Below are 23,665 nucleotides of genomic sequence, written 5' to 3'. Positions count from 1 at the left end.
AACATCATTGAAATACTTTCCACACTCCATGCATTTGTGTTTTATTCCGTGTGGACCATCTAATGGGAAGTTGACCTCTTAGATAAAAGGTCGTTCTACACTCCATGTGAGGATTTCACTATGGGAACAAAGGTGACCGCTTCGAGTAGAATTGTTTCCACACTCCATTAATATAAATGACTTCTCCTGTGTGTATTCTTTTAAGAGAAGACTGTTGCTTTGAGCAAAGCTTTTTCAGCACTACATTCACTTAAATTGCTTCTCCCCTATGTGGATTTTTTTATGGGAAGACCACTCGCCTGAGGAAGTCTTTCCACACTCCATACATTTAAATGGCTTCTCTGTGTGGATCCTTTTACGGCAAGTAAGATCACTGGCCTGAGCAAAGGTCTTTTCATTCTCCATGCATTTAAATGACTTCTCCCATTTTGTGGGAGGTAAGATGGCTGTTCTGACCAAAGACCCTTCCATGCTCTATGCATTTATATGGCTTCTCCCGTATGGATCTTGCTATGGGAATATGAGTGCTTTGTGCAAAGGTCTTTCCACACACAATGCATTTAAATGGCTTCTACCCTGTGTGGGTTCTTTGATGGACAGCAAGATGACGCTTCGAAATAAAGATATTTCCACACTCCATACATTTAAATGGTTTCTCTCCTGCGTGGATCCTTTTATGAGAGGTAAGATAGCTGCTCTGACCAAAGGTCCTTCCACGCACCATACATTTGTATGGCTTCTCCCCTTTGTGGATCTTGTTATGGGAAGAAAGCTGAGTGCTCTGACCAAAGGTCTTTCCACACTCCATGCATTTAAATGGCTTCTCCCCTGTGTGGATCTTATTATGTGAATAAAGATGAGAGTTTTGTACAAAGGTCTTCCCACATTCCATGCACCTATATGATTTCTCCGCTGTGTGTCCCTCCTTATGGGAAATAAAATAAGCTACTTGAGAAAAAATCTTTCCACACTCCATGCATTTAAATGGCTTCTCCCCTGTGTGGATCCTTTTGTGCACAGTAAGTCGACTGCTATCAGCAAAGGTCTTTCCACACTCGACACATTTAAATGGCTTCTCCCCTGTGTGGATCCTTTTATGGGAAGAAAGCTGAGTGCTCCTAGCAAAGGTCTTTCCACACTCCATGCATTTAAATGGCTTCTCCCCTGTGTGGATCTTATTATGGGAATAAAGATGAGCGCTTTGTGCAAAGGTCTTTCCACACTCCATGCATTTAAATGGCTTCTCCCCTGTGTGGATCCTTTTGTGCACAATTAGTTGACTGCAATTAGCAAAGGTCTTTCCACAGTCCATGCATTCAAATGGCTTCTCCCCTGTGTGGATTCTTTGATGGGCATTAAGATTACTTTTCCGAATAAAGGTCTTTCCACACTCTATGCATTTAAATGGCTTCTCTCCTGTGTGAATTCTTTGATGGGCAGTAAGATAATCATTCCGACTAAATGTCTTTCCACACTCCATGCATTTAAACGGCTTCTCCCCTGTGTGGATCATTTTATGGGCATTAAGACGACAGTTCCGAATAAAGGCCTTTCCACACTCCATGCATTTAAATGGCTTCTCCCCTGTGTGGATCATTTGATGGTAAGTAAGGGAAGACTTTCGACAGAAGAGTTTTCCACAGTCAACACATTTGTATGGTCTCTCCCCTATGTGAATCCTTTTATGGACAGTAAGTTGCCTGTTTTTTCTAAAATTCTTTCCCCATTCTAAGCATTTATATGGCTTCTCTGCTCTGTCAATCCCTTTTTGAGATGTAAGGGACTTATTTCCAAGAGAAAGAGTGAAAGTCCCATTGTGTCTGCTTACGGCATCTTCGCCTTTGTTTTGGATTGGACAATGTTCATTTACATGCAATTGAGCTTTGATTAACTTTACACTTTTCCCAATGCATTTTTTCTTTATTGTCCCTTGATGGAGAAGATCTTGCATTGAACTATGAATGGTTGATGAACTCTCCTGATTCCAATTATTCAACTGGTTTCTCTCATAATGTTCTTCTTCCATTTGTACTATATGCTTCTTTATTCTTTCTTCATGGTGGATCACTTGGAATGGCTCCTCAGAATCTTTATTCTCCTGCCCATTATTGCCTCCAAAGGAAAAGAGAAATGAAAATGATAACAAGGTTAGGAGAAAAGATCAAATTGTAGAAAGTCAAGTGAATTACCTTCTACATTTTTGCGAAATTGCAATATACAGATAAATCTTGAGCTACGAATGTAACGGAGCCTGCCAATTACATTTGTACCTCGAGGATTTGTTAAGTGGATCCCGCTCTATGAATGAGCCCCTATGCCTATTCCACCTATACATTCATAAAATGCCTTCAGTTTTCTAAGGAGTAGGCTGCTTCTCTTCACTCACTGGGTAATTACTGCTAAAGTGAATATGCCACTTGCAACAAGAGCAGGAAGAATGCTGCTCTTTCATTTTGGCCAATGGGGCTTTAGGAAGATGCAACGAGAGAAGCTGCTAAAACCTGGACTGTTTCTTTTCCCTCCTTTATCCTGACAATTAAAGTGCACAAAGTCTAATACACAGTGTCATCGCTGACATTCTGCAAGCCAACTATTGCAAGCTGAAAGCCTGACATTATCAATTGGGGAAGGGAAGAGAGGATTAGAATGTAAGGAGGAAGCGGGGGTGGGATGGAAATCAAGCCATGCCAGCTTGAGGCTTTAGAAGCATCAGCCAATCCAAACTCTGAATGCAGAACTAGAAAGCTTGCGAATCAAAGGTCCTTTCCCCAAGCAAAATCTAAACACCTAATTGGATATTAGCTTATAATAAGGGAATTGCAGGGAAAAAGGGAAAGTTAATTGCATCTTTTGCATGCGAAAATGCCAGATCCAGCTTCGCTGCTCTTGTAACCACTTTGACTTTAATAAAATACTTTTTTGGCTAAACAAAGGGCTAGGGGGGTGTTCCTTTCCTTGAGCAGCAAGTTGGGATGGGCGACACACAGCTTCTCTTACAAGTTTAGAAGCGCCAAAGCAAAGGAGGCTTTGTATTACAGTGTATGCTAATACTTGCAAAATAAGGCAAACTTGCTGGCTCTCTCCACCAAACTAAGCTGTTATTGTTTTAATGCTGGAAAGAAAGAAGGGTTTCACCTTACAAGAGAGAACTGCCGGTTCCCTCCCCCCCCCCCCAGATTTAGCTGTGTTCGCTACTGCCTTAGGAAGAGAGGATTTCGCTTTACAAGCAAGAGCTGCTTGAAAACCACCCCATTTGCAAGCAAACGAAGCTTTCAGTCTCTGTCATTTCACTGTCTGGGTGAAAAGTGTTTGGGGCACTTAGCACCAAATTGCTGAGTTGCTAAAAAGAAGCAGTTTAGGTGGGTTACCCACTCTCTACCAAAACCAAAGCTTCTATTACTGGCCGAAAATCATAGTAACCTTCCACTCCCCACCATGTTTTTCTGCGAGCGCGGAGCTGGGGAGCTTGGCACACTACTGCCCAGCTCCACTCACTTTCCCAAAGCATTCATTCGCTAGCCTGCTTTCCTATGTCCATCACACTTTTCGGTCACTGCGGAGCTGGTGAGGTTGGCATACCACTGTCAAGATCCCCTCTCTTCCCCAAACCATTCCTTCAATAACCTGTTTTCCAGCTCGGTTGCATTTCTGCACTGCTGCACTTACAGGGAAACAAAAGTAGTTTGTGGGACCAAAAAAAAAAAAAAAGTCAATCAGATCTTCCAACTTTTCAGACACACACACACAAAAAGATCTCACAAAGTTAGAAGGCTGATTGTATTTTTTTTTTTTTAGCCCCACAAACTTTTGTCTCCCTGCATCCGCCAACGGAGAAATGAAACCAAGCTGGAAAGCAAATTAGTGAATGAATGCTTTGGGGAAGAGATGGGAGCTGGGTTGTGGTGCACCAAGCTGTCCAGCTCTGCGGCGGTACAGAAACACAACAAAGCTGAAAAGCAGGCTAGCGAATGCTTTGGGGAAGCAAGAGGAGCTGGGTTTTGGCATACCAAGCTCTCCAGCTCCATGGTTGCAGAGAAATACAACAGAGCTGTAAAACAAGTGGCAAGTAAACACTCAACTCTCCAGGTGCTGAAACAGGCCCATCTCTCTCCACTAACTGCCCAGACCCACTGGAGGGCAAAGCTGGCATCTACTGAAATGGGGTGGCATTCCAGCTTTGATGCGGAAGGGGCAGCCAGGCACAGGTGCTGCAGGCAGGATGCCTGGTAGCTTCAGCACGCTCCCTGACTCTCCAGGGCTCTGCCTGCTGCTTGGGTGGCTGTGTGGATAGAGTTCCGAAGGGGGCCAGGTGGTCGAAACTGCCACCCCAGGGACAATGCAGAGGTGCAGGCCTTCAGAGCTGCCGCAAATGAAACGACAAACGGGGACCAGGAAGCCTGAGGCAGCAGGTGGAGGAGACAGCCTTCAGCAGACACATGATCTGAGGGGCAGAGCGGCAGGGATCCAAAAAAGCCCTTCCAGCAGCGGATGTAGCTGATGCTCAGCAGCAACAGAAGCCTTTTGCCATAACTTCCTCCTGGCTCCGAAACAGTGGAGGGGGACCGGGTGAGGGGACTAAGCCTCTCTCCCACCCATACTCCGTAATATGGCACTCCACCTCAGGAAGAAGTGAAAGGAAAGAGGCAGGTGGGCAGCCAGATCATTGAAAGGGCGGGGAGAGATCACCAGTGAGGAGTGGCCTGGTTGCGGGGGCCCTAAGGTACGCGGGCACCTCCCCGGTCACCTGCCTCACCTCATCTCATGGCGATGAAGTGCACTCTGCTGCCCTGCAAACAACCAGATGGTAGGACAGTCTTAACTAGGGCTTATTTTTGGCATAGAGTTTATATTCGGCGCATGGATAAAAATCAAGCTAATGCTTATTTTCGGAGAAACAGTATGCAAATCTCACTCAAAGTCAATTTTCAGTTAAGGAATAATCAGGGGAAAAAGTCAAGGAGCTTTTAGGAGATAACATAAGATTTATTGGAATGGTTAATTTCAGGAGAGACCTTTGAGAACTGAAACAATTTTGTAACAAGTCCTTTTTTTCTATCCAAACTAATTTCCCTTTACTATTCCTCTTGCCAAAATCACATAGCTGCAGAGAAAGAAACAAGGGTCCTTCTATTAGTGCTTAGAAGTAAGTCCCAAAATTACGAATATTGCAGCAGCACCGCAGTCATTTCCCCTAATGAGCGACCGCAGAAGCTCTGCAACATTCACGCTGGTTATTCCCTCCCTCCCCACGTCTACACCGGGTTTCCCTAGGCAACAGGATTGAAATCCTTCACTTTTTTGGCTGCTACAGGCTTTCGGTGCGTTCACAGAGAATGAAGGCCTAAAGTAATGCAAGATCACGTGAGATCACTGGGGCAAGATCTCACGCTACTGATTTTGTGTGATCTTATACTACTTTAGGTTTCTGTTCTCTGCAACAGAGAACAGAACCGAAGCCAGGGACGCTTCCACGTGCCTCTGGAGGCTGGATCGGAGCATCGGAGGCCTTTCCCAGGCAGCTACGGCCTGGATCTGGAGAAGGCCTCCGGTGCCCACATCAGGCTATTGAAGAGACATGGAATCATCCCCCGGCCTTAGAGCCAGGCAGCAGGAGGAACCGTGGCAGAGGAGATGGATCTTTTCAAGGTGAGTCTTGCATGGCAGGAAGGGAGGGGGAGGCATGAGGTAGCTTAGTGGGTTGAGGAGGCCTTGGGGACCTGTTCCATCACTAGGCCCTCCATGACCTTCCCCACCCTGAGATACCTTATGTTCACTTAACGAGCTACATGCATCTTAATGAGCAAGGGAGTGCTGTCCTTCAAGGTACGAGATTCCCACTGGTTTTCACAAGTGGAATGGGCAGGGTCCATTACATTCGTAACTAAAGGACTACCTGTACTGGTTAGCCCCTAATCCCAAGACTCAGGATAGAAATGAAAAGGAACAAAAGTTATTAATCCAAGAACCTGAAGAAATGACAACTCTTTCTAGGACAGATACGAAAAAGCATCTGGGCCCAAATAGCTGATATTGGTATTATGTACTTGAGCATATCCTCAAGCCAAGAAGTTAGTTTATCACTGATAGATTGAAATAGAAATGGAAAAATTCAGATGAGAAGTGGCAGAGGAAGCATCTAAACAACCATAGACCTCTTTCCTTTTAGTTGCCCCAAAGATCTTATAAGAGGAGCTCTAGTGGCGAAGTGCCAGGAGGACCCAGATTGTTGGGGGCAACATGCTGACATTGTACACCAGTCACAAAGTGTGGTAAAGCACTGTGGAGTGATATGTAAGTCTAAGTGCTATGGCTGTTGCTATTCCTTCCCTGGAGCAGGAGAAAGCCAGATATGTTTCCTTCTCCTTCCCAGGAGATGAGTTGGGGATTATTAATAAGAAATAGCTAATGGTAACTTTCTGAAACTCTCTGATTAATGAGTAGCAAATCCTTACCCAGAGAGGCCACATTTGTATGATTTTCCAGCATGACTTCATTATGTAGTACTTTTTGGTCAGGATCCAGCTGAGACCACTCTTCCTTGGAGAAATACACAGCCACCTCTTCAAAAGACACACGGTCACCCTGAACAAGGAAAAAGGAACAGAACAGCCCAAGGAGGATTCTCAAGATCTGGTCCATTGTTCACCAAATCCCAAAGTAAAGTTATGCACCAAGTTAAATGGCAGTAAATGGAGGATTCCAAGGTTTATGTGAGAAAATAAACAATCAAAAACCTTTGACTGAAGAACTATTTGGGCAAATTTTATCAAGTTGATCGATTCTGCAGAACTTTCAATGTCTTTCAGTAAAGTAATTCTTCTACTGGTTCAATGGGTCTCTGTTTAGCATTTGCTACCACTGTGATACGTTTACTCCTTTTTCTAAAAAAAAATACTTCTTGTAAAAGCCTATTTGGAAGACTAGCTAGCTGAACGAATTAACTAATAGTTTTTTTAAAAAAATCCTAATAGAATTTGAGGGTAGAAATGACAAATCATTGTGTCACGACAACAGTCTTCAGAGGAAACTAAGTTGGCTGAGAGCAACATCAACCCGTTTTCCATGTTGCAACTTGAATCCGCTATTCCAGTGGTTCTCAACCTGTGGGTCGGGACCCCATTTGGGGTCGAATGACCATTTCACGGGGGTCGCCAAACAACGCAGTCCGCCATTTTTTTCCCCTTTTCCTTAGCTGTGCTACTCCCTTTTATTCTATTGGCTTTTGAAAGCCAATAGAATAGACTCTCTTGAATAGAGTCTAATTCTATTGGCTTTCAAAAGCCAATAGGAATTGTCCAGGCTGTCTCTGCCCTACTGAGCCTGCCAAAAGTCCCATTCTGCAAACGGTGCTGCACCAGTTGAGTAGTCCTCGACTTAAGACCAGTTGAGTAGTCCTTGACTTATGACCGGTTGGGGGTCGCGGCATTAAAAAGGTTGAGAACCACTGCGCTATTCCCTTTCCCATGTTGCTTAGGAACACAAAAATAATCCAGTCTAAATGGGGCAGGGTGAGTGGAAGGAGAGAGTGGTCTGCACATCAGCTTCTCTTCTTGAAGGAAAGGGAGAATACAAATCTAATCAATTAATTTCCATAACTTACTTGATTTGGAGGTTCAACCACTGTTTCAGCTCCATCATAAACACCAGAAAACCCCATCTTTTGTTTCTCTGTGAGGAATACAGAATTTTAAAATGCATCATAATTAACAAAATAGGAGGTATTCTACAGAAGGGAAGAGATAGAAAAGGTAAGGTACCTCTCTGGATTATGGGAGGACCTTCGCTTTACCTGAGGAGTCCTTTTCCTGAGAGATCCTCCTGAGAAACAGCTCCTGAGGAGGATTTGATGGATTCCGCTTTCCCTCAGGATCTCTGATCTCCACAGTGAAATAGAAGGAAGGAGAAAGAAGAATTAATGGACATCACAAAACATAAAATGAATTCTTATTCTCTGAACACAACCTGAAAGTCCCCACAAAAGTCATCAGTGAGACTGAGGGAGAAATGAATGGAATAATGTCCTACAAAACTGGTGGGACAGCCCCACATACTATGAACACCAGAGAAGTCTGGGAAGGAGGGATAAAGAATTCAAAGAAAATCTTTATTCCATTCTGAGTTCCCTAGATGAAGATCTCTCACCTGCAACTCGACCTGTTCTTTCTTCTCCTCCGCCTGGCTCAAGAGGAAACCTTCAGCCAGGGCCACTGCCTGGGAACTAGTCTCTGCTCCACACTCCCGCACCCAGCTCTCCATCTCTGGGGGCAGGATAGCCAGGAGCTGCTCCAGAACAACCAGATCCAGCATCTGGGCTTTGGTGTGTTTTTCTGGTCTCAGCCATCGCCTACAGAAGTTGTGGATTTGGTTGCAAAGTCCTCGGGGTTCCTCAGCCTTCTGGTATTGGATGCTCCTGAAGTTCCAGAGCTGAACGTCTGAATGGATGGTTTCCTTCTGTACGACCTTCTTCCCAATTCTTGAACAGCCTTCCCCACAACTTCCAAGCTGAATGGCAAAAGGGCCTTTTCCAATTCCCTCACTTGCTAAAAGTTGTATCTCCATTCTTTTTCTGTTCTGTAACGCAACTCCAAATGGGTTCAGGGAATCTTGTGGATCTCCAAATGCTTATTATTCATAGGATTCTTCCTCTAGACTCAGGACTGACCGTAGTACGTCATTCAGCCCTCTTTAGAAGATATACAAATGGCTTGCAGGTTGTATTTCTGAGATGGAAAGAAATTCCAATTAGAAAGTGTGGACTTAACCAGTGAAACAACACGTGAAGATGCTGTCCTGTCCAATCCTCTTCCTAAAACAGGCTGAACTCTGGAAGATCTGACCCTAGTTTAATCTTTGGTCTCCAGAGGTTGTTTCTCATTTCTTAGTAAGGTGACCAACCGTCCTCCTTAGGGAGGACAGTCCTTCTTTTGTAAGTTCTGTCCTCCCTCAAAAAGTGTTCTCTTACATGTCCTCCTTTTCGATATTTAAAGACTAATCTGCAGGGCTTATTTTTTCTCATAGAATGCTCAGAACGGTGTTCCGGCACCTTTTTTTAATGTTTTTTTTTTCAACTTTTGCCTGAGTTATGCTACTCCCACTATTGGCTTTCAAAAGCCAATAGGAATTGTTTTGAGCGCCAAAACACTCAGCTGGCAAGCTTTGCACATGCAAGTTGTCTGTATTATTGTTGCAATGAATAAAATATTTCTTTTATTTATGATATTTTTTCTTCAATTTATTTGTGTCCTCCTTTTCTTTGTAAAAAGGTTGGTCACCTTATTCTTAGCCTAATCCAGCCTTGGTCCAACGTGACCAGTTCCAGAAAGTTCAGACTTCCAGCCTTACCCAGAGCCGACAGGACGACTTCCGGCTAGCCTCCCCTCCCCCCCCCATGCAGAGGAAATGGGGGGAAACTCCCCCTGCCTTCTGGCGACCCCCATTTCTCTCCTTTGCTCCTTCCCCGCCTGGCCCCTGCATGCGAAAGGGCAGCAGGGGAACATGGGATCCCGGACTCCCACCCAGAGGGAAGACTTGGCCCGCCGCCACTCACTCGGGAGTCTCCTCGAGATTCACATCCCGGCAAGGCTTCCCGGCAACCTCTGGGCTTCCGGCAAAGGCCACGCCCCCGCCTCTCAGCGGAGGGAGGGGGAATAACCGAAAGAGAAGTTTCTTGCTAGGAACGTTCCTTTTGCCAGAGGAGTCTTGCGCATGCTCAGTTCCCTCCTGAGGCTACGAGCGCCCCTTTGTGGGCTCTGCGCGAAGTGCCAGGATTCCCCGAAAGGGCGGGAAAGAGAAAGGTCATCAGAGGGGAAGGGGAGGACAGCAATGATGGGCTTGGGAGTAGGAGAAAGGCCCCTCTTGGGCTCGCCAAAGAAAAAGAAATATCTAAAAACCAGTCCCCAAATGGAGAAAAAGCTCAAACTGATAGATATTCCAGAAATTTTACCTCACAACGAGGCTGCTTGGTATAGAAAGATGGGGCAAATGGCGTCTCCTCTGTGACTGGAGAAAAAGTGGAATTGGAAAAAGGAAGAAAAGAAAATAAGGGAAAAGGAATATGAATCTCAGATTCATGAGAGGGGAAATAAAAACATTTTTATACAAGGATGGAGTTGAGAATTCACCTCAGGAAATGGGAGTAGGATGTTTAAGACCTTTGGCGAAGGGAAGGCAAGGGGGATCACATTAGGTCATGAATAAAGAGAAAAAAATGAAAAAGCGAAATAAGAGCTGAAAACAAGGATCAGATGAAAAGAATATACGTGCAGATAAGGCCCTGGGGTTCAGAGGAAGGGACATATGTGGAGATAGGACCCAGGTGTGCTTGTGATGGACATGGGAGTGAGGAAGATGAATTCTGAGAAGAAACATTTACTATTAAATTCTTAAACAACTTTTTCTTTAAAAGTTTTTTTTCCTTTCTGCTCACTGAGGGTTTTGCAGACAAGCTTGCTAACAGTTGACATGTTAGGGGGGTTGTGGGGGGGGGGCGATGTGCAGGGACAATGAAGCCAGACAGATTCACAGGTTTAATCACTTAGCCAGGATGCTGCTCTTCATTTACAAGAAATGGTAACAACATAGATGGCACAGGAAACTAGAAGCTTTAAGGAGCTGCAAACCAGGTAAGCAATCAATATTATATACGTTATGCATTATCAAAGGGAGGGGAAAGGGATGTGTTGGGTGGACAGGGATGTATGAAAATCACCTTTGATTATAAAAACTGTTGTAAAACTGTAAACGGGGCCTCTGCAGCTTTCAAAGCCGGGGTGACTTTCATCCTTGGTACCAAAATAAAAGCCTGTTTTTCTATACATTGGGTTTGGTGTAATTAATTGGCTTTGACACCAAGCTAAGACCCATTTTTGGGAACAACAAAACTCCATTGGGATGAAAAGATTTGACCACGTTTGTAGTCGACAATGACAGAAAAAGATTTGCTACACTGGGTGAAACAAAGAATTTAAATGGAGGGAAAAGTGGTTAAAAATGAGTTTTAAAGGATGGACTTAACCTGTCGATTTTTTTCTTTATATATTTATATCCTGTTTGTCACATAACCTTTAATGAGCAATATTTTTAAAAAAAATATCCTCCACTCAGCAGGAGCTGCTCAAACCCTGACATTTGTCCCCCACCCAAAAATCTCCAAATATTTGTATATATTAGTAATTTTTAATTCAACCACAGAGGATTTAATACATGCCTGGAATGGAATCACACCACTGATATTTAATTGATCGTATTGAAGTCAAATCTATACTTTGTCCTACTCCTTAGCACACCATAGAAGGGCAAAATATGGTTCCAATGCTTGAAAAATCTTTTGCTTCTGCATTTCAAGGGCTTTTGGTCATTCTGCCTCCTTTTGTAAGAGAGGAAATGTTCATCCTGAAACTCTTTCCACACTTTTTAAGATTTTCTGATTGATTAGAAAGCTACATGAGTCGCACCCTTTTCTAAGCCGTTTACAGAGTCAACCTATTGCCCCCAATAATCTGGGTCCTCATTTTACTAAACTCAGAAAGATGAAAAGCTGAGTCAACCTTGAGCCAGTGAGAATCAAACTGCTGAACAGCAGGCAGTTAGCAGAAGTAGCATGCAATACTGCATTCTAATCACTGCACTACCAAATAATAAACCAAATAATACTGTGGACATAGTATACTTAGACTTCAGTAAGGCATTTGACAAAGTAGACCACAACCTACTGTTCGGTAAGCTAGAAAAAGGTGGGATAGACAACACCATCAGATGGATCTGTAGCTGACTGACACATCGAACTCAGTGAGTAGTCCTCAATGGTACTACATCCACATGGAGAGAAGTAAGCAGTGGGGTACCACAAGGCTCCATCTTAGGCCCAGTACTCTTCAATATCTTCATTAATGACTTAGATGAGGGAATAGAAGGGGAACTCATCAAAACTGCAGATGACACTAAACTGGCAGGAATAGCCAACACCCCAGAAGACAAGCTCAGGATCCAAAAAGATCTTGGCAGACTTAAACAATGGACCCTATCCAACAAAATGAGTTTTAATGTGGAGAAAGCAAAGTTTTACATTTAGGCTGGAAAAATCAAAGATTTAAGTACAGATTAGGAGAGACCTGGCTCAAAAACAGTAACTGTGAGAGGAACCTTAGAGTCCTAGTTGACAATCACTTAACTATGAACCAGCACTATGTAGCAGCAGCCAAAAAAGCTAATACAATCCTGGTTTGTATAAACAAGCATAGAATTAATATCACGCAACATATTAGTACCACTTTATAAAACCCTATTAAGACCACACCTGGAATACTGCAACCAATTTTGGTCACCATACTACAAAAAATATGTTGAGACCTTGGAAAAAGTTCAGAGAACATGATCAAAGGCCTAGAGATTAAAACATATGAAGAATAGCTGCAGGACTTGGGTTTGGCTAGTCTAAAGAAAAGAAGAAATAGGGGAGATGATAGCAGTATTCCAGTATTTGAGGGACTGCCACAAAGAAGAGGGGGTCACATTCATCAGAGCACCCGAGGGAAGGACAAGAAACAACGGTTGGAAACTGATCAAAGAGAGAAGCAACCTGGAATTAAGGAGAAACTTCCTAATAGCGAGGACAATTAACCAGTGGAACAGCTTGCCTCCAGATATCGGGGCTGCTCCATCACTGGAGATTTTTAAAAAGAGACTAGACAGTCACTTATCTGAGATTGTATAGGTTAGGGGTAGGCAACGTTGGCTCTTTTATGACTCGTGGACTTCAACTCCCAGAATTCCTGAGCCAGTATGGCTCAGCTTGGAAACTTTCCCTTTCCCCTCAGCATGGCTGGCTCAGGAATTCTGGGAGTTGAAGTTCATGAGTCATAAAAGAGCCAAGGTTGCCTACCCCTGGTATAGGTTCTCCTGCTTGAGCAGGGGGGATGGACTAGAAGACTTCCAAGGTCCCTTCCAGATTCTATTATATTGTATTGTATTTTAATTCTAATTCTATTCTGAATGAGGGTGTTGGAGCCCCAAATTTATAAAGAGGGGCTGGAGCCAAATGACCAAAACGTCCTGCTATTTCAAGGTCAGTGTTGTCCTTGAAACAAAAGCTTAGGCCTAAGATCATCCTCAGCACCAGGGGCTACAGTCCGAGCAATTTGGGGTTCCTCAATGTCAAGTGGTGGGGAAGAAGAGTGAACATGGGTATGATGAATCCAAGTACAAATTCCAGCAACCTTGACTGTGGTGTGAGTAGTGAGAAAAACAACAAAGGGAACTTTCCAGTGTTCAGCCAAAGGGCCAGAATCAGTCCAGGACTTGACACGTTCCCAATCACTAGGAAGGAAGGAATTGAGTGGATGATTTAATCCCAGATGACAGAGGGCCTGAACAACTTGCAAAATGGAAGAAACATTATTAGCAAGAGAGTGCATGTATTCCTTGAGGGCCTGATCTCCAAAAACAGGGAGGGAAGTGGATAAGGAAAAATAGTAAAGAAAGGGTCATCCATATATGATCTCAAAGGGGGACAGCCAAGAGCTTGCTTAGGGGTGGTTCTCATACACAAAAGAACGAGGGGTAGCACCTGAACCCAAATGATGTACGTTTCCTGGGCAAGCTTGGCAAGATGATGTTTAAGAATGCCATTGGTCTTCTCCACATGTCCTGAAGATTGGAGCTGGTAGGCCAAATGAAGCTGCCAATCAGTACCTAGGGCAGTGGTTCTCAACCTTTCTAATGCCGCAACCTCATAATACAGTTCCTCATGTTGTGGTGACCCCCAATCATAAAATTATTTTCGTTTCTACATCGCCAGGTGCAGGGGGTGTGGCCAAGTGGGTGTGGCCGAGTGGGCATGGCCACCAAGTGGGTGTGGCCACAAAATGGGCATGGCAAGAAAGACAGCTCCGGCCACCATTAATGCTCTGCCGCCGCTGCCTGTATTTTAATGCATGTTTACCTTGCCTTTAAATGTGGGACCAACATTTACAGAAAGTTAGTAAATAATAAATAAGAACAGGCTGCTTTCATTTGAACCATAGATTATAGTGGGGACCTGGAGGGATTTTCTTTCAGTGAATATGAAAGAAAGTATATGAAAGAGAGGGAATAAAAAGCAAAGCAGAAAGGAATAAGAAGAGTGAGAAATGGCATGGAGGTTATAGGTTTCATGGATCAGAAATAAACAAACGATTAACAGTTTTAAGAGAATAAATGGCAACAAATGGAAGATTCAAACTAGTTTTAAGGGAATAAAAGGAAATAAATGGAAGTATTAAAACACTTTAAACCTCAACCTGTGGGTCAGGACCCCATTTGGGGTCGAACGACCATTTCACGGGGGTCGCCAAACAAGGCTGTCCGCCATTTTTGCCCCTTTTCTTTGGCCACGCCCCTGGCACCCGGTGATGTATAAGTGGTTGGGGGTCACCACAACATGGGGAACTGTATTATGGGGTTGCGGCATTAGAAAGGTTGAGAACCACTGCTTTAAACAACAAATGGAAGAATCAAAGCAGTTTATAAAAGGAAATAAATATCAGCAAACACGAATGCTTTAACCAAATTTTTGTAGCCCAGATGTGATAGCCTCCTCAGAGATTACATGCATATTTGTGCAGTTGTGTATTAGAATAGCACAAAATGTTGGTTTCAAATAATTTTATTGTGCAATAAATGAATGAATAAATGAAGCAACTTTGATCAACCCCCTCCCCGACCCTCCCATTTGCTAACAAAGTTAATAGCACGTGGGAGTCCACCCACCCTCCGTTATCAGGTTGGCTTCTCTTAACCTGCCTAACCCGCAGTCAAAAGCTGCAGCAGCTCCTCCTCCTCCTCCTCCTCCTCCTCCTCCTCCTCCTCCTCCTCCTCCTCCAACAAAATGGGTTTCAATGTGGAGAAAAGTAAAGTCTTACATTTAGGCAGAAAAAAACCAAAGGTACAAGTACAGATTGGGCGAGACCTGGCTTAATAACAATAACTGTGAGAGGGACCTTGGAGTTGTAGCGGACAATCACTTAACTATGAGCCAGCAGTGTGCAGCTGCAACCAAAAAAAGCTAATACAATCCTGGGTTGTATAAACAGAGGCACCCTTTATAAAATCCTAGTAAGACCACATCTGCAATATTGCAGCCAATTTTGGTCACCATATCACAAAAAAGATGTTGAGAGTTTGGAAAAAAATCAGAGAAGAGCAACTAAGATGATGAAAGGCCTGGAGACTAAAACATGTGAAGAACAGCTGTGGGACTTAGGTTTGGCTAGTCTAAAGAAAAGAAGAAATAGAGGAGACATGATAGCAGTATTCCAGTATCTGAGGGGCTGTCACAAGGAAGAGAGGGTCAGGTTGTTCATCAGAGCACCAGAGGGAAGGACAAGAAATAATGGTTGGAAACTGATGAAAGACAGAAGCAACCTGGAATTAAGGAGAAACTTCCTGACAGTGAGGACAATCAACCAGTGGAACAGCTTGCCTTCAGAAATCGTGGGCACTCCATTACTGGAGATTTTTAAGAAGAGACTGGACATCCACTTGTCTGAGATGGTATAAGTTCTCCTGCATGAGCAGGGGCTGGACTAAAAGACCTCCAAGGTTCTATTCTATTCTATTCTATTCTATTCTATTCTATTCTATTCTATTCTATTCTATTCTATTCTATATTATTCTGTTCTGTTCTATTCTATTCTAATTTGCTTGTAGCTCTGCAAGAAGAAAAGTATACTCAGGAAAGTTTATGCCAGAATATATTAGATGAATTCCCCCGCCCCAGTTTTCCATCCATGGGAGCACTGTCCTTGGCCGCAAGAAGATATGGATTCTGCCCATTCAGCTTAAAGGAATAAAGTTCGCCTTGGCTCCTGATGTCCCCCTGCTGAAACATTTTACTGCATGTAAATGTCGTTAAATGTGCCCAATCAATCACATCCAGCATTCTTTTCAAAGTCAGCTCTCCTCTCAGCGCATTGGAAGCAACATAAATAAGCACTGGCTGGTTCTCGGTCCAAAGTTTCTGCTCAGAGTTTGTAATTCAATACCCCTCTCTTTCCTATGGTAAACCTGCATTTGCCGTTTCGCCGCTTCTCTCTATTCCCTTCCATCCACCCCACCCCACCCCACCTCCTACTCCCCTCCCTCAAGTCAGCATTAAACTTCCGTTCCGTCTGTTTCTGGTGAAAAAAGAAAAAGCTTTCCCAAAGAGAGCACCAAGTATACAGAGATCAGAAGTATGAACAGTGGCAGTAGCGCTGCTACGGTCGGGCTGCTCAGGCAAAGTGAACGGGCTACGAGAGGAGGAGAAGAACTTTGAGGCACTGCGTGGGCAACGTGAGTGAGCTTTTTTTTTTCTTTTGCAGAGCGTACCGGCAGGGAGGCGAGTGCGCTAACTCTCTAAAGAAATAGCTACCGCGGGTGGGTGAGGAGAAGAGGACTGGTGGGCCACGCGAGACAGAGAGAGAGAGGGAGGGAGGGAGAGAGGGGGGGGGAGAGGGAGAGAGAGATTAGTGCACTTGAAATGCAATAAAATATGTGAACCTGCGTGGAAAGAGTATGTTACGTCTGTGTAACATCGAGTTGATCTGTTTTTATCCCAAAACGGGGGGGGGAGGGGGAAGAACATGCAAGGAAAGAAAGAAGCAATTTTACTTCTTTCCATTCCTGTGGAAGTCGAACTTCTCCCCCCCCTCCTCTGCTCTCCGTCTCGCGTCCTTCTAGATTTGCCGCAGCAAGGTGCAGGGCAACCACTGGCTGGGCCACCAGCTGGCCCAGCCCAAGGGAGGTAAGGCACCCTCTGGGCCCCATGCGCATCAGCAACCCTCACTGCCCCACTAGCCTTACCTTGGCCACCGCATGTTCAGTGCAGTGGCAGGCAGGCCCAGGTGCTCCTGGGTGGCTATGGCACCTGGCAGCAAGGGCACAGGCCGACCACCAGCTGGCCCAGCCCAAGGGGCCCGACCACCGCCGGGCCCCACGTGCGCCAGCAACCCTCCCTGTGCCCACCGGCCTCCCACCTCCCACCCCTGGCCCTCTTTTACTTATTTTTAGTAGTTGCTCAGCAGGGAGGGAAGCTTTCCAGAAAGTTCGCCTTGCAGCACCGTTTGCAGACTGGGGCTTTTGGCGGGCTCAGCAGGGCAGAGACAGCCTGGACCAGTGGTTCTCAACCTGTGGGTCGGGACCCCATTTGGGGTCGAACAACTATTTCACAGGGGTCGCCAAGCAATGCAGTCCGCCATTTTCCCCCCTTTCCTTAGCTGTGCTACTCCCTTTTATTCTATTGGCTTTTGAAAGCCAATAGAATAGACCCTCTTGAATAGAGTCTAATTCTATTGGCTTTCAAAAGCCAATAGGAATTGTCCAGGCTGTCTCTGCCCTGCTGAGCCCGCCAAAAGTCCCATTCTGCAAACGGTGCTGCACCAGTTGAGTAGTCCTCGATTTACGACCGGTTGAGTAGTCCTCAACTTACGATCGGTTGGGGGTCATGGCATTAAAAAGGTTGAGAACCACTGGCCTGGACAATTCCTATTGGCTTTCGAATGCCAGTAGAATAGAGTCTCTTGAATAGAGTCTATTCTGTTGGCTTTCAAAAGCCAATAGAATAAGAGGGAGTAGCACAGCTAAGGAAAAGGGGAAAAAAATGGCGGACAGCCTTGTTTGGCAACCCCCGTGAAATGGTCGATCGACCCCAAATGGGGTCGCGACCCATAAGTTGAGAACCGCTGACCTAGGGGCCTGAGCGACCTGCTGGATAATGTTAGAGATAAAGTGGGGTCCATTGTCAGAGCCAATCCTTGGTACAGGAAGGGAAAACGTGGAATAATTTCCTTCAGGAGGGCCTTTGACTACCTCACGTGCCCTGTTAGTACAGCAGGGAAAGGCCTCAATCCATCCAGAAAAAGCATCCACAAAAACCAGCAAATATCAAAAGCCCTGTTTCCTTGGCAGCTCAGTAAAATCAACTTCCCCAAAACTAGCAGGAGCTTGGCCTGCCCTAAGCCTCCCCAAGGGGAACTTAATAGCCTTTGATGGATTATTGTGTTGACAAATCACACATTTCTCGATCTTTGTGAAGGCCTTGTCATAGATTCCAGGACAAATAGAGTCCTTTATAAGAAATTCAACCATAGCCTTGTAATCCCAATGAATACTGGCATGCAATTCTCTTAAGAGGGCCCATAATTTGTGTTCGGGAGAAGGCGTTTCTGTCCTTCTCCAGCCAATGTCCATGATAAACAGCATCCATTTGATTATCTCAGTATCATGCCTCCATCAGAACCTGAATCTGCTGAGGAAAATGAGCTGGAATGGGACCCTATGGAGGTCAAGGGAGAGGTGTCTGTGGCTTCAGAGGAATGTGGGGAAGAGCAGGCCGAGGCAGGCCAGGGCCTTTCAGGATTGGGAACAGGATGAACATGAGAGACAGAGATCAGGCGTCATTCCATTTTCAAGTAAGATGGTGGTACCTTGTTTGGCTACGACTGCTTCAGCTCTCAAAAGTGTGGGGGTTAGGGAGGGAAATAAACGATCCGGACTGAAACACTTTTCAGAAATGGGGATAACTAAGCTGAGTTGGGCTGCTAAACTTTCCTACGAACGTCAGTCCATATTGGAGATGAAAAAATTCAGCGTGAAAGGAACGGAGAAAACTGTTCGGAAGAGTCTGCATGGCCTCAGAATACTACAGAGGAGGAAATCAAGGACAGAGATGCCGGCTGACACGGAGGGTGAGAGATCAGCTGTAATGTCTGGAGGAGCGGGGAGGAAGAAAGGAAGTTGCTGGAGGTGGAAACAGCGTCGTGCTCAGTGTTTTGAGCAGCGAAGGCAACGTTTCGGGCCGCAGGGGCAGAGTGGAGGAGCAACCATTGCAGCTGGGAAGTTTCCCTCCGTTGCTGACTATCTACGGAAAAAAAGGAGGAGGTGTGATCATAAGAGGAAACGTAGCAAACGCAGAGGCCTAATATCTAGGCTAAAAGCTAGACCATACAGAGTGTGTCTTCCATCTATTTTGTTTGCAAATGCTTGCTCCTTAGAACCAGAAATGGATTACTTGAGGCTGGATTTAACAACAAATTGGGAGGTAAGAAATTGCTGTTTCATTATTGCAACAGAAACTTGGTTAAAGCCCTCTGTCCCTGATAATGTTTTAGCTTGATGGGATTTTCAACATTTCGGCTGGACAGGAGTTTTATTCTTGGTGGCAAATCCCGGGGAGGGGGTTTCTGTTTTTATATAAATGACAGATGGTGTAATAATGCCAAGGAGGTTTCAAGTCTGTGCTTCCCAGATGTGGAGCTTCTGACCATCAAATGCAGACCTTTCTATCTGCCTAGAGAATTCTGTTACCATTAACACAGCTGTGTATATCCCCCCTGATGCAAACAGAGAAGAGGCCCTGAAAGTTCTCTGTCACACCATCACTGACTTAAAAACTACTCACCCAGAGGGTGCATTTATTGCAGTGGGAGACTTTAACCAAGTGGATTTAAAAGCTACCCTGCCACATTTCCATCAATATGTGGACTTTGCAACCAGAGGGGGACAATACACTGGATCTTGCTTATTCTAACACCAAGAAGGCTTTCCAAGCTCTCCCCCGCCCTCATCTGGGCTCCTCTGACCATCTCTCAGTGCTGCTTATTCCAGCATATAAACCTTTATTAGTCAGAGTGAAACCTATAGTAAAGCAGGTGAGGGTTTGGACAGAGGGAGTGATAGAAGCATTACAAGACTGCTTTGAGTGCACAGATTGGGGCATGTTTAAGGAAGCAGCTACTGATAACCAACATACAAATGTTGAAGAGTGTGCCACCACGGTATCTGCATATATCCAAAAGTGCATAGAAAATGGCTGTGTCCTGAAAAGCTTTGTTGTCAGGGCAAATGAAAAACCGTGGCTGACTTCTGGTTCTGGATCGTGATGCCTTCGGACGTGCGGGGGGCAGCTTCTCTCCGCCGTTGTTTTTCCCTTCGTCGGAAGACCTTGGAAAGGGTCAAAAAGTCTCCCTGGAGGGGTGACCACCATTGGGGAGGACCCTTGTTAGATCACGGAATGGCGACAGCCCTTCCGTCTGATCCGAGGCAGCTCCTCAGGGTCATCGAAGAAAAGATCGGCCATTAACATGGCCGATCACCAAGTCGCACCAACCGAAAATCCAAATAACAGCTAAGCATACGAAGCAGGAGTGGAGGATTTGGGTGAGACCCTTTTTTACCTTTCGTTTTCCCTAACCACCTTCCTGTGAAAGCTCCTTGAAACTCTTTTCCCTGCTCTCAAAACAGCATTGTTTGCATACTTGGGATTTTAAAGCTTGGAAAGAAAAAAAAAAAAGAACAATTAACTTCAACAACCAAATAATTGGATCTTGGTCTTGTGGATACCATGGGGTCCTAAAACTTTTTATTATAGAGACCTAACGTTTTCTTTAACTATCAACTTTGGAAAATATTGGGGGTTTTTTTGTGTGTTTTAACTCAATAAAAGGCTATTTGGCATCTGGGAAAGGATTATATGGTCTGCTGGGGACATCTTGTGGTGAAACCTGGCATAGCAACTGAAATATTTTCTTCAATTGTGCCTGTTGACTACCTTGATTTGTACTTCAAATTATCAAAAAAGATAAGACGTGGAAACAGCTGTAAAAATAACAATGTCAAAACTACTAACATTGGATGTTCTTGCTTGCCATATATGAAGAAGCAAACCTGTTTTATTTAGCCTGTATAGCACTTCTAGAGTTAAAGCAGATAGTAATAGTCTAGTGGATGGGAAAATATGCTAGTTAATCATAACAATGTCTGAGCACAGTGTGGCCAAGGTCAGCTTAGCTGCAACGGGAGGGGCACTTCACACTTCACATTAATTGGAGAATGTGATTGATGACTGTAAAATGAAGGAGTGAGTTATGCTTTGTTACGGGTGTTTGGGGGAGGGAGGATTCAGTTTTTGGCTTAACTTTGTTAGTGCCAAAGCTATGCAGAATAATAAAAGATTCTTTTAGAGGAATAAGCCTCAAAATTCTTTGAAAAGCTGCTTCCTTTCGGAACCATGACAAATAATTTTTACAAAGTGTGGAGGTGGACAATGGCTGATTCTTACTAAACATAGTAAGGCCCAGATAATATCCCTGGACGTGTCCTCAGGGAATGCGCAGAGGAGCTGGCTTGTGTTCTCATATATATTTTCGACCTCTCATTGCAGCAGGCAGGTCCCATCGTGTTTTAAGACAGCCATCATCTTGCCAGTGCCAAAAAGGTCCACAATTACAGGCCTGAATGATTACCGACCAGTTGCACTGACATCCACCATCATGAAATGCTTTGAGAAGCTGAGAAAGGACATTATTATATCTAGCCTCCCGCCAGCATTTGACCCGTTTCAGTTTGCCTACCGACCAAATGCTATTTGTTCCGTTCTCCATCTGAGCTTGAAGCACTTAGAGGAAATAAATATTCATGTGCGTTTGTTGTTTGTCAACTTCAATTCGGAGTTTAACACAATCATTCCCCAGCATCTAGTAGACAAACTGGGCCTTTTAGGCTTAAACACTCCTTTGTGCAACTGCATTCTTGACTTTTTTACCAACAGGCTCCAACATGTACGAGTTGGAACAAATACCTCTAATACCATTTTCTTGAACACAGGTTCTCCTCAGGCCTGCGTCTTAAGTCCGCTACTGTTCACCCTGTTGACCCATGACTGTTGTGCTAGGTTTGCCACCAACCATATTGTGAAGTTCGCAGATGATACAACAGTAGTGAGCTTTATTTAGGATGACAAGGTAAAAGCTTACCACAAGGAGATTGAGGGGTTGGTGAACTGATGTAAGGAAAACAGCCTAGTTTTAAATAGCAGAAAAACCAAAGAGATCATTGTCGATTTCAGAAAAGACAGGCACAGCCACACTTCTCTGTGCATAAATGATTCACCTGTGGAGATGGTTACCAGCATCAAATTCCTGGGTGTGCAGCCAACAAGTAGGCTGGCTTGGTCGCTCAACAGTGAGAAACTGGTGAAGTGGGCATAGCAGCGCCTGCATTTTCTGCGTCACATGAGAAAAGTACATCTTCCTTCCCCTATCTTGACCACTTTCTACAGGGGGACGATCAAGAGCATCCTGTCATACAGCATCACAGTCTGGTTTGGAAGCATCACTGCTTCAGACAAGAAGGCAGTGCAGAGAGTGGTGAGAATGTCTGAAATTAATCATTGGCTGTTCCCTCCCTCCCATCCAGGACATAGCGCAGAAGCGTTGCTTGAGCAGGGTCCGTAAGATTATCTGGGACACTACACATCCTCTTCACAACCTGTTTTCCTTGTTACCTTCTGGGAGCAGGCTTCGTGGTATCCGTAGCAGAACATCCAGATTCAGCCATAGTTTCATTCCATACAGCATTAACCTTGTGAACTCTAAAGCTTCCTCCTTCTGTTATATATTCAAGATGGACAGTATTTAATATTTATTTCCTATGTATATGTGAGTCCTTGTTAATTCAAGTTAACAAGTAGAGAAAACAAACTTTTTATTAGTTAGGTACAGACCTGCAAAATGTCCCAAAAGCAAACAAAACACAATTCAAACAGAATTGTTCACAAGCAAGGCAAACAAAACAGGATTCCATGAACCTTGAGTCCTTTGCAAACGGTTGCCTTCAGCAACCAGCACCGCCCCCACCTTCCCTTTTTATTATGCAGCCCCAAGGCGCGGCTTTTCAATGCCTTCTCCTTCTCCCTTGGAGTTGCCCCATTGCCTCCCTCTGTATAGCTCTTATTGCCTGTCTGCATTTGGGAGCACATCTTCCTTCCCCTGTCCTGACCACTTTCTACAGGGGGACAATCGAGAGCATTCTGTCATACAGCATCACAGTCTGGTTTGGAGGCATCACTGTTTCAGACAGGAAGACAGTGCAGAGAGTGGTGAGAATGGCCCATCTTTTTGGCCCATCACCTGGAAACTGATGGGGAACAAAGAGAGTGAACACCATCCTGGAATAGTACCTCAGACTTTTCAGCAACCAATAGCAGGACAATTGGGCAGAGGTGCTGGCATTGGCGGAGTTTGCTTATTAACTCCCAGCATGCCTCCACCAGTGTCCCCATTTTTCATGAGCTGTGTGTTACATTCACAACTCTTCCCATTGGCTCTATTGGACTTCCCATTACCTACTGTGGATACTGTCCTCCAAGAACTTCATGCCATGCACCAAGTGGTGAGAAGCCAGCTAAAGACAGCCAAGGTGGACTATAAAAGATTCACAGATCAGCATCCTAGAGATGTTCCCACACTAGCTGTGGGCAACAATGTTTGGTTCTCCATACGGTACCTGCTGACATCTCAGCCATCCAAAAATTTTGATCACTGCTATTTGGGCCTGTTTCCAGTCAAAGCAGTGATTAATCTGATTGCTTTTTGATTCATTCTGCTGCGTACCATGAGAATCCACCCAGTGTTCCATCGGTTGTTGCTAGTACCAGTACTGGTCAACAGTCTGCATTGACAGGCTCCCCTGCCACCAGGATCAGTAACCCTTCAAAAAGCAGAGGAGTACGGGTTAGACAGCATTCAGGATTCCCACCAGTTGAGGGGGCAGTTCTAGTACCTAGTGGTGTGGAAAGGCTATGGACCGGAGGACTTCACCTGGGTGGACACCACTTATGTTCATGCCCCTATGTGGGAGGAGGGTGGCACAC

At 44.8% G+C, this 23,665-nt stretch overlaps 1 protein-coding gene across 2 annotated transcripts; it reads right to left on the bottom strand.

Moving 5' to 3' along the window:
- Window positions 1–543: 543 nt before the first annotated feature.
- On the bottom strand, window positions 544–9,613 carry LOC120301596 (zinc finger protein 665-like). Of its 2 annotated transcripts, none has more exons than XM_039329044.1 (6): window positions 9,548–9,613; window positions 8,143–8,720; window positions 7,790–7,877; window positions 7,601–7,668; window positions 6,453–6,582; window positions 544–2,112 (listed from the first exon to the last, which is right to left on the bottom strand). In XM_039329044.1, the coding sequence occupies exons 2-6, from the start codon at window positions 8,557–8,559 to the stop codon at window positions 572–574; spliced, it is 2,244 nt and encodes a 747-aa protein (XP_039184978.1). In that variant the 5' UTR covers window positions 8,560–8,720; window positions 9,548–9,613; the 3' UTR covers window positions 544–571. The 2 variants fall into 2 exon arrangements, with proteins under 2 accessions (XP_039184978.1, XP_039184979.1); XM_039329045.1 differs by having other exon boundaries at window positions 7,790–7,872.
- Window positions 9,614–23,665: the final 14,052 nt, after the last annotated feature.

Source organism: Crotalus tigris, unplaced genomic scaffold, assembly GCF_016545835.1.
Source record: "Crotalus tigris isolate CLP2741 ecotype Arizona unplaced genomic scaffold, ASM1654583v1 scf7180000024386.1433019, whole genome shotgun sequence".
NCBI lineage: Eukaryota > Metazoa > Chordata > Lepidosauria > Squamata > Viperidae > Crotalus > Crotalus tigris.
This window is presented reverse-complemented; position numbering and strand designations above follow the sequence as displayed.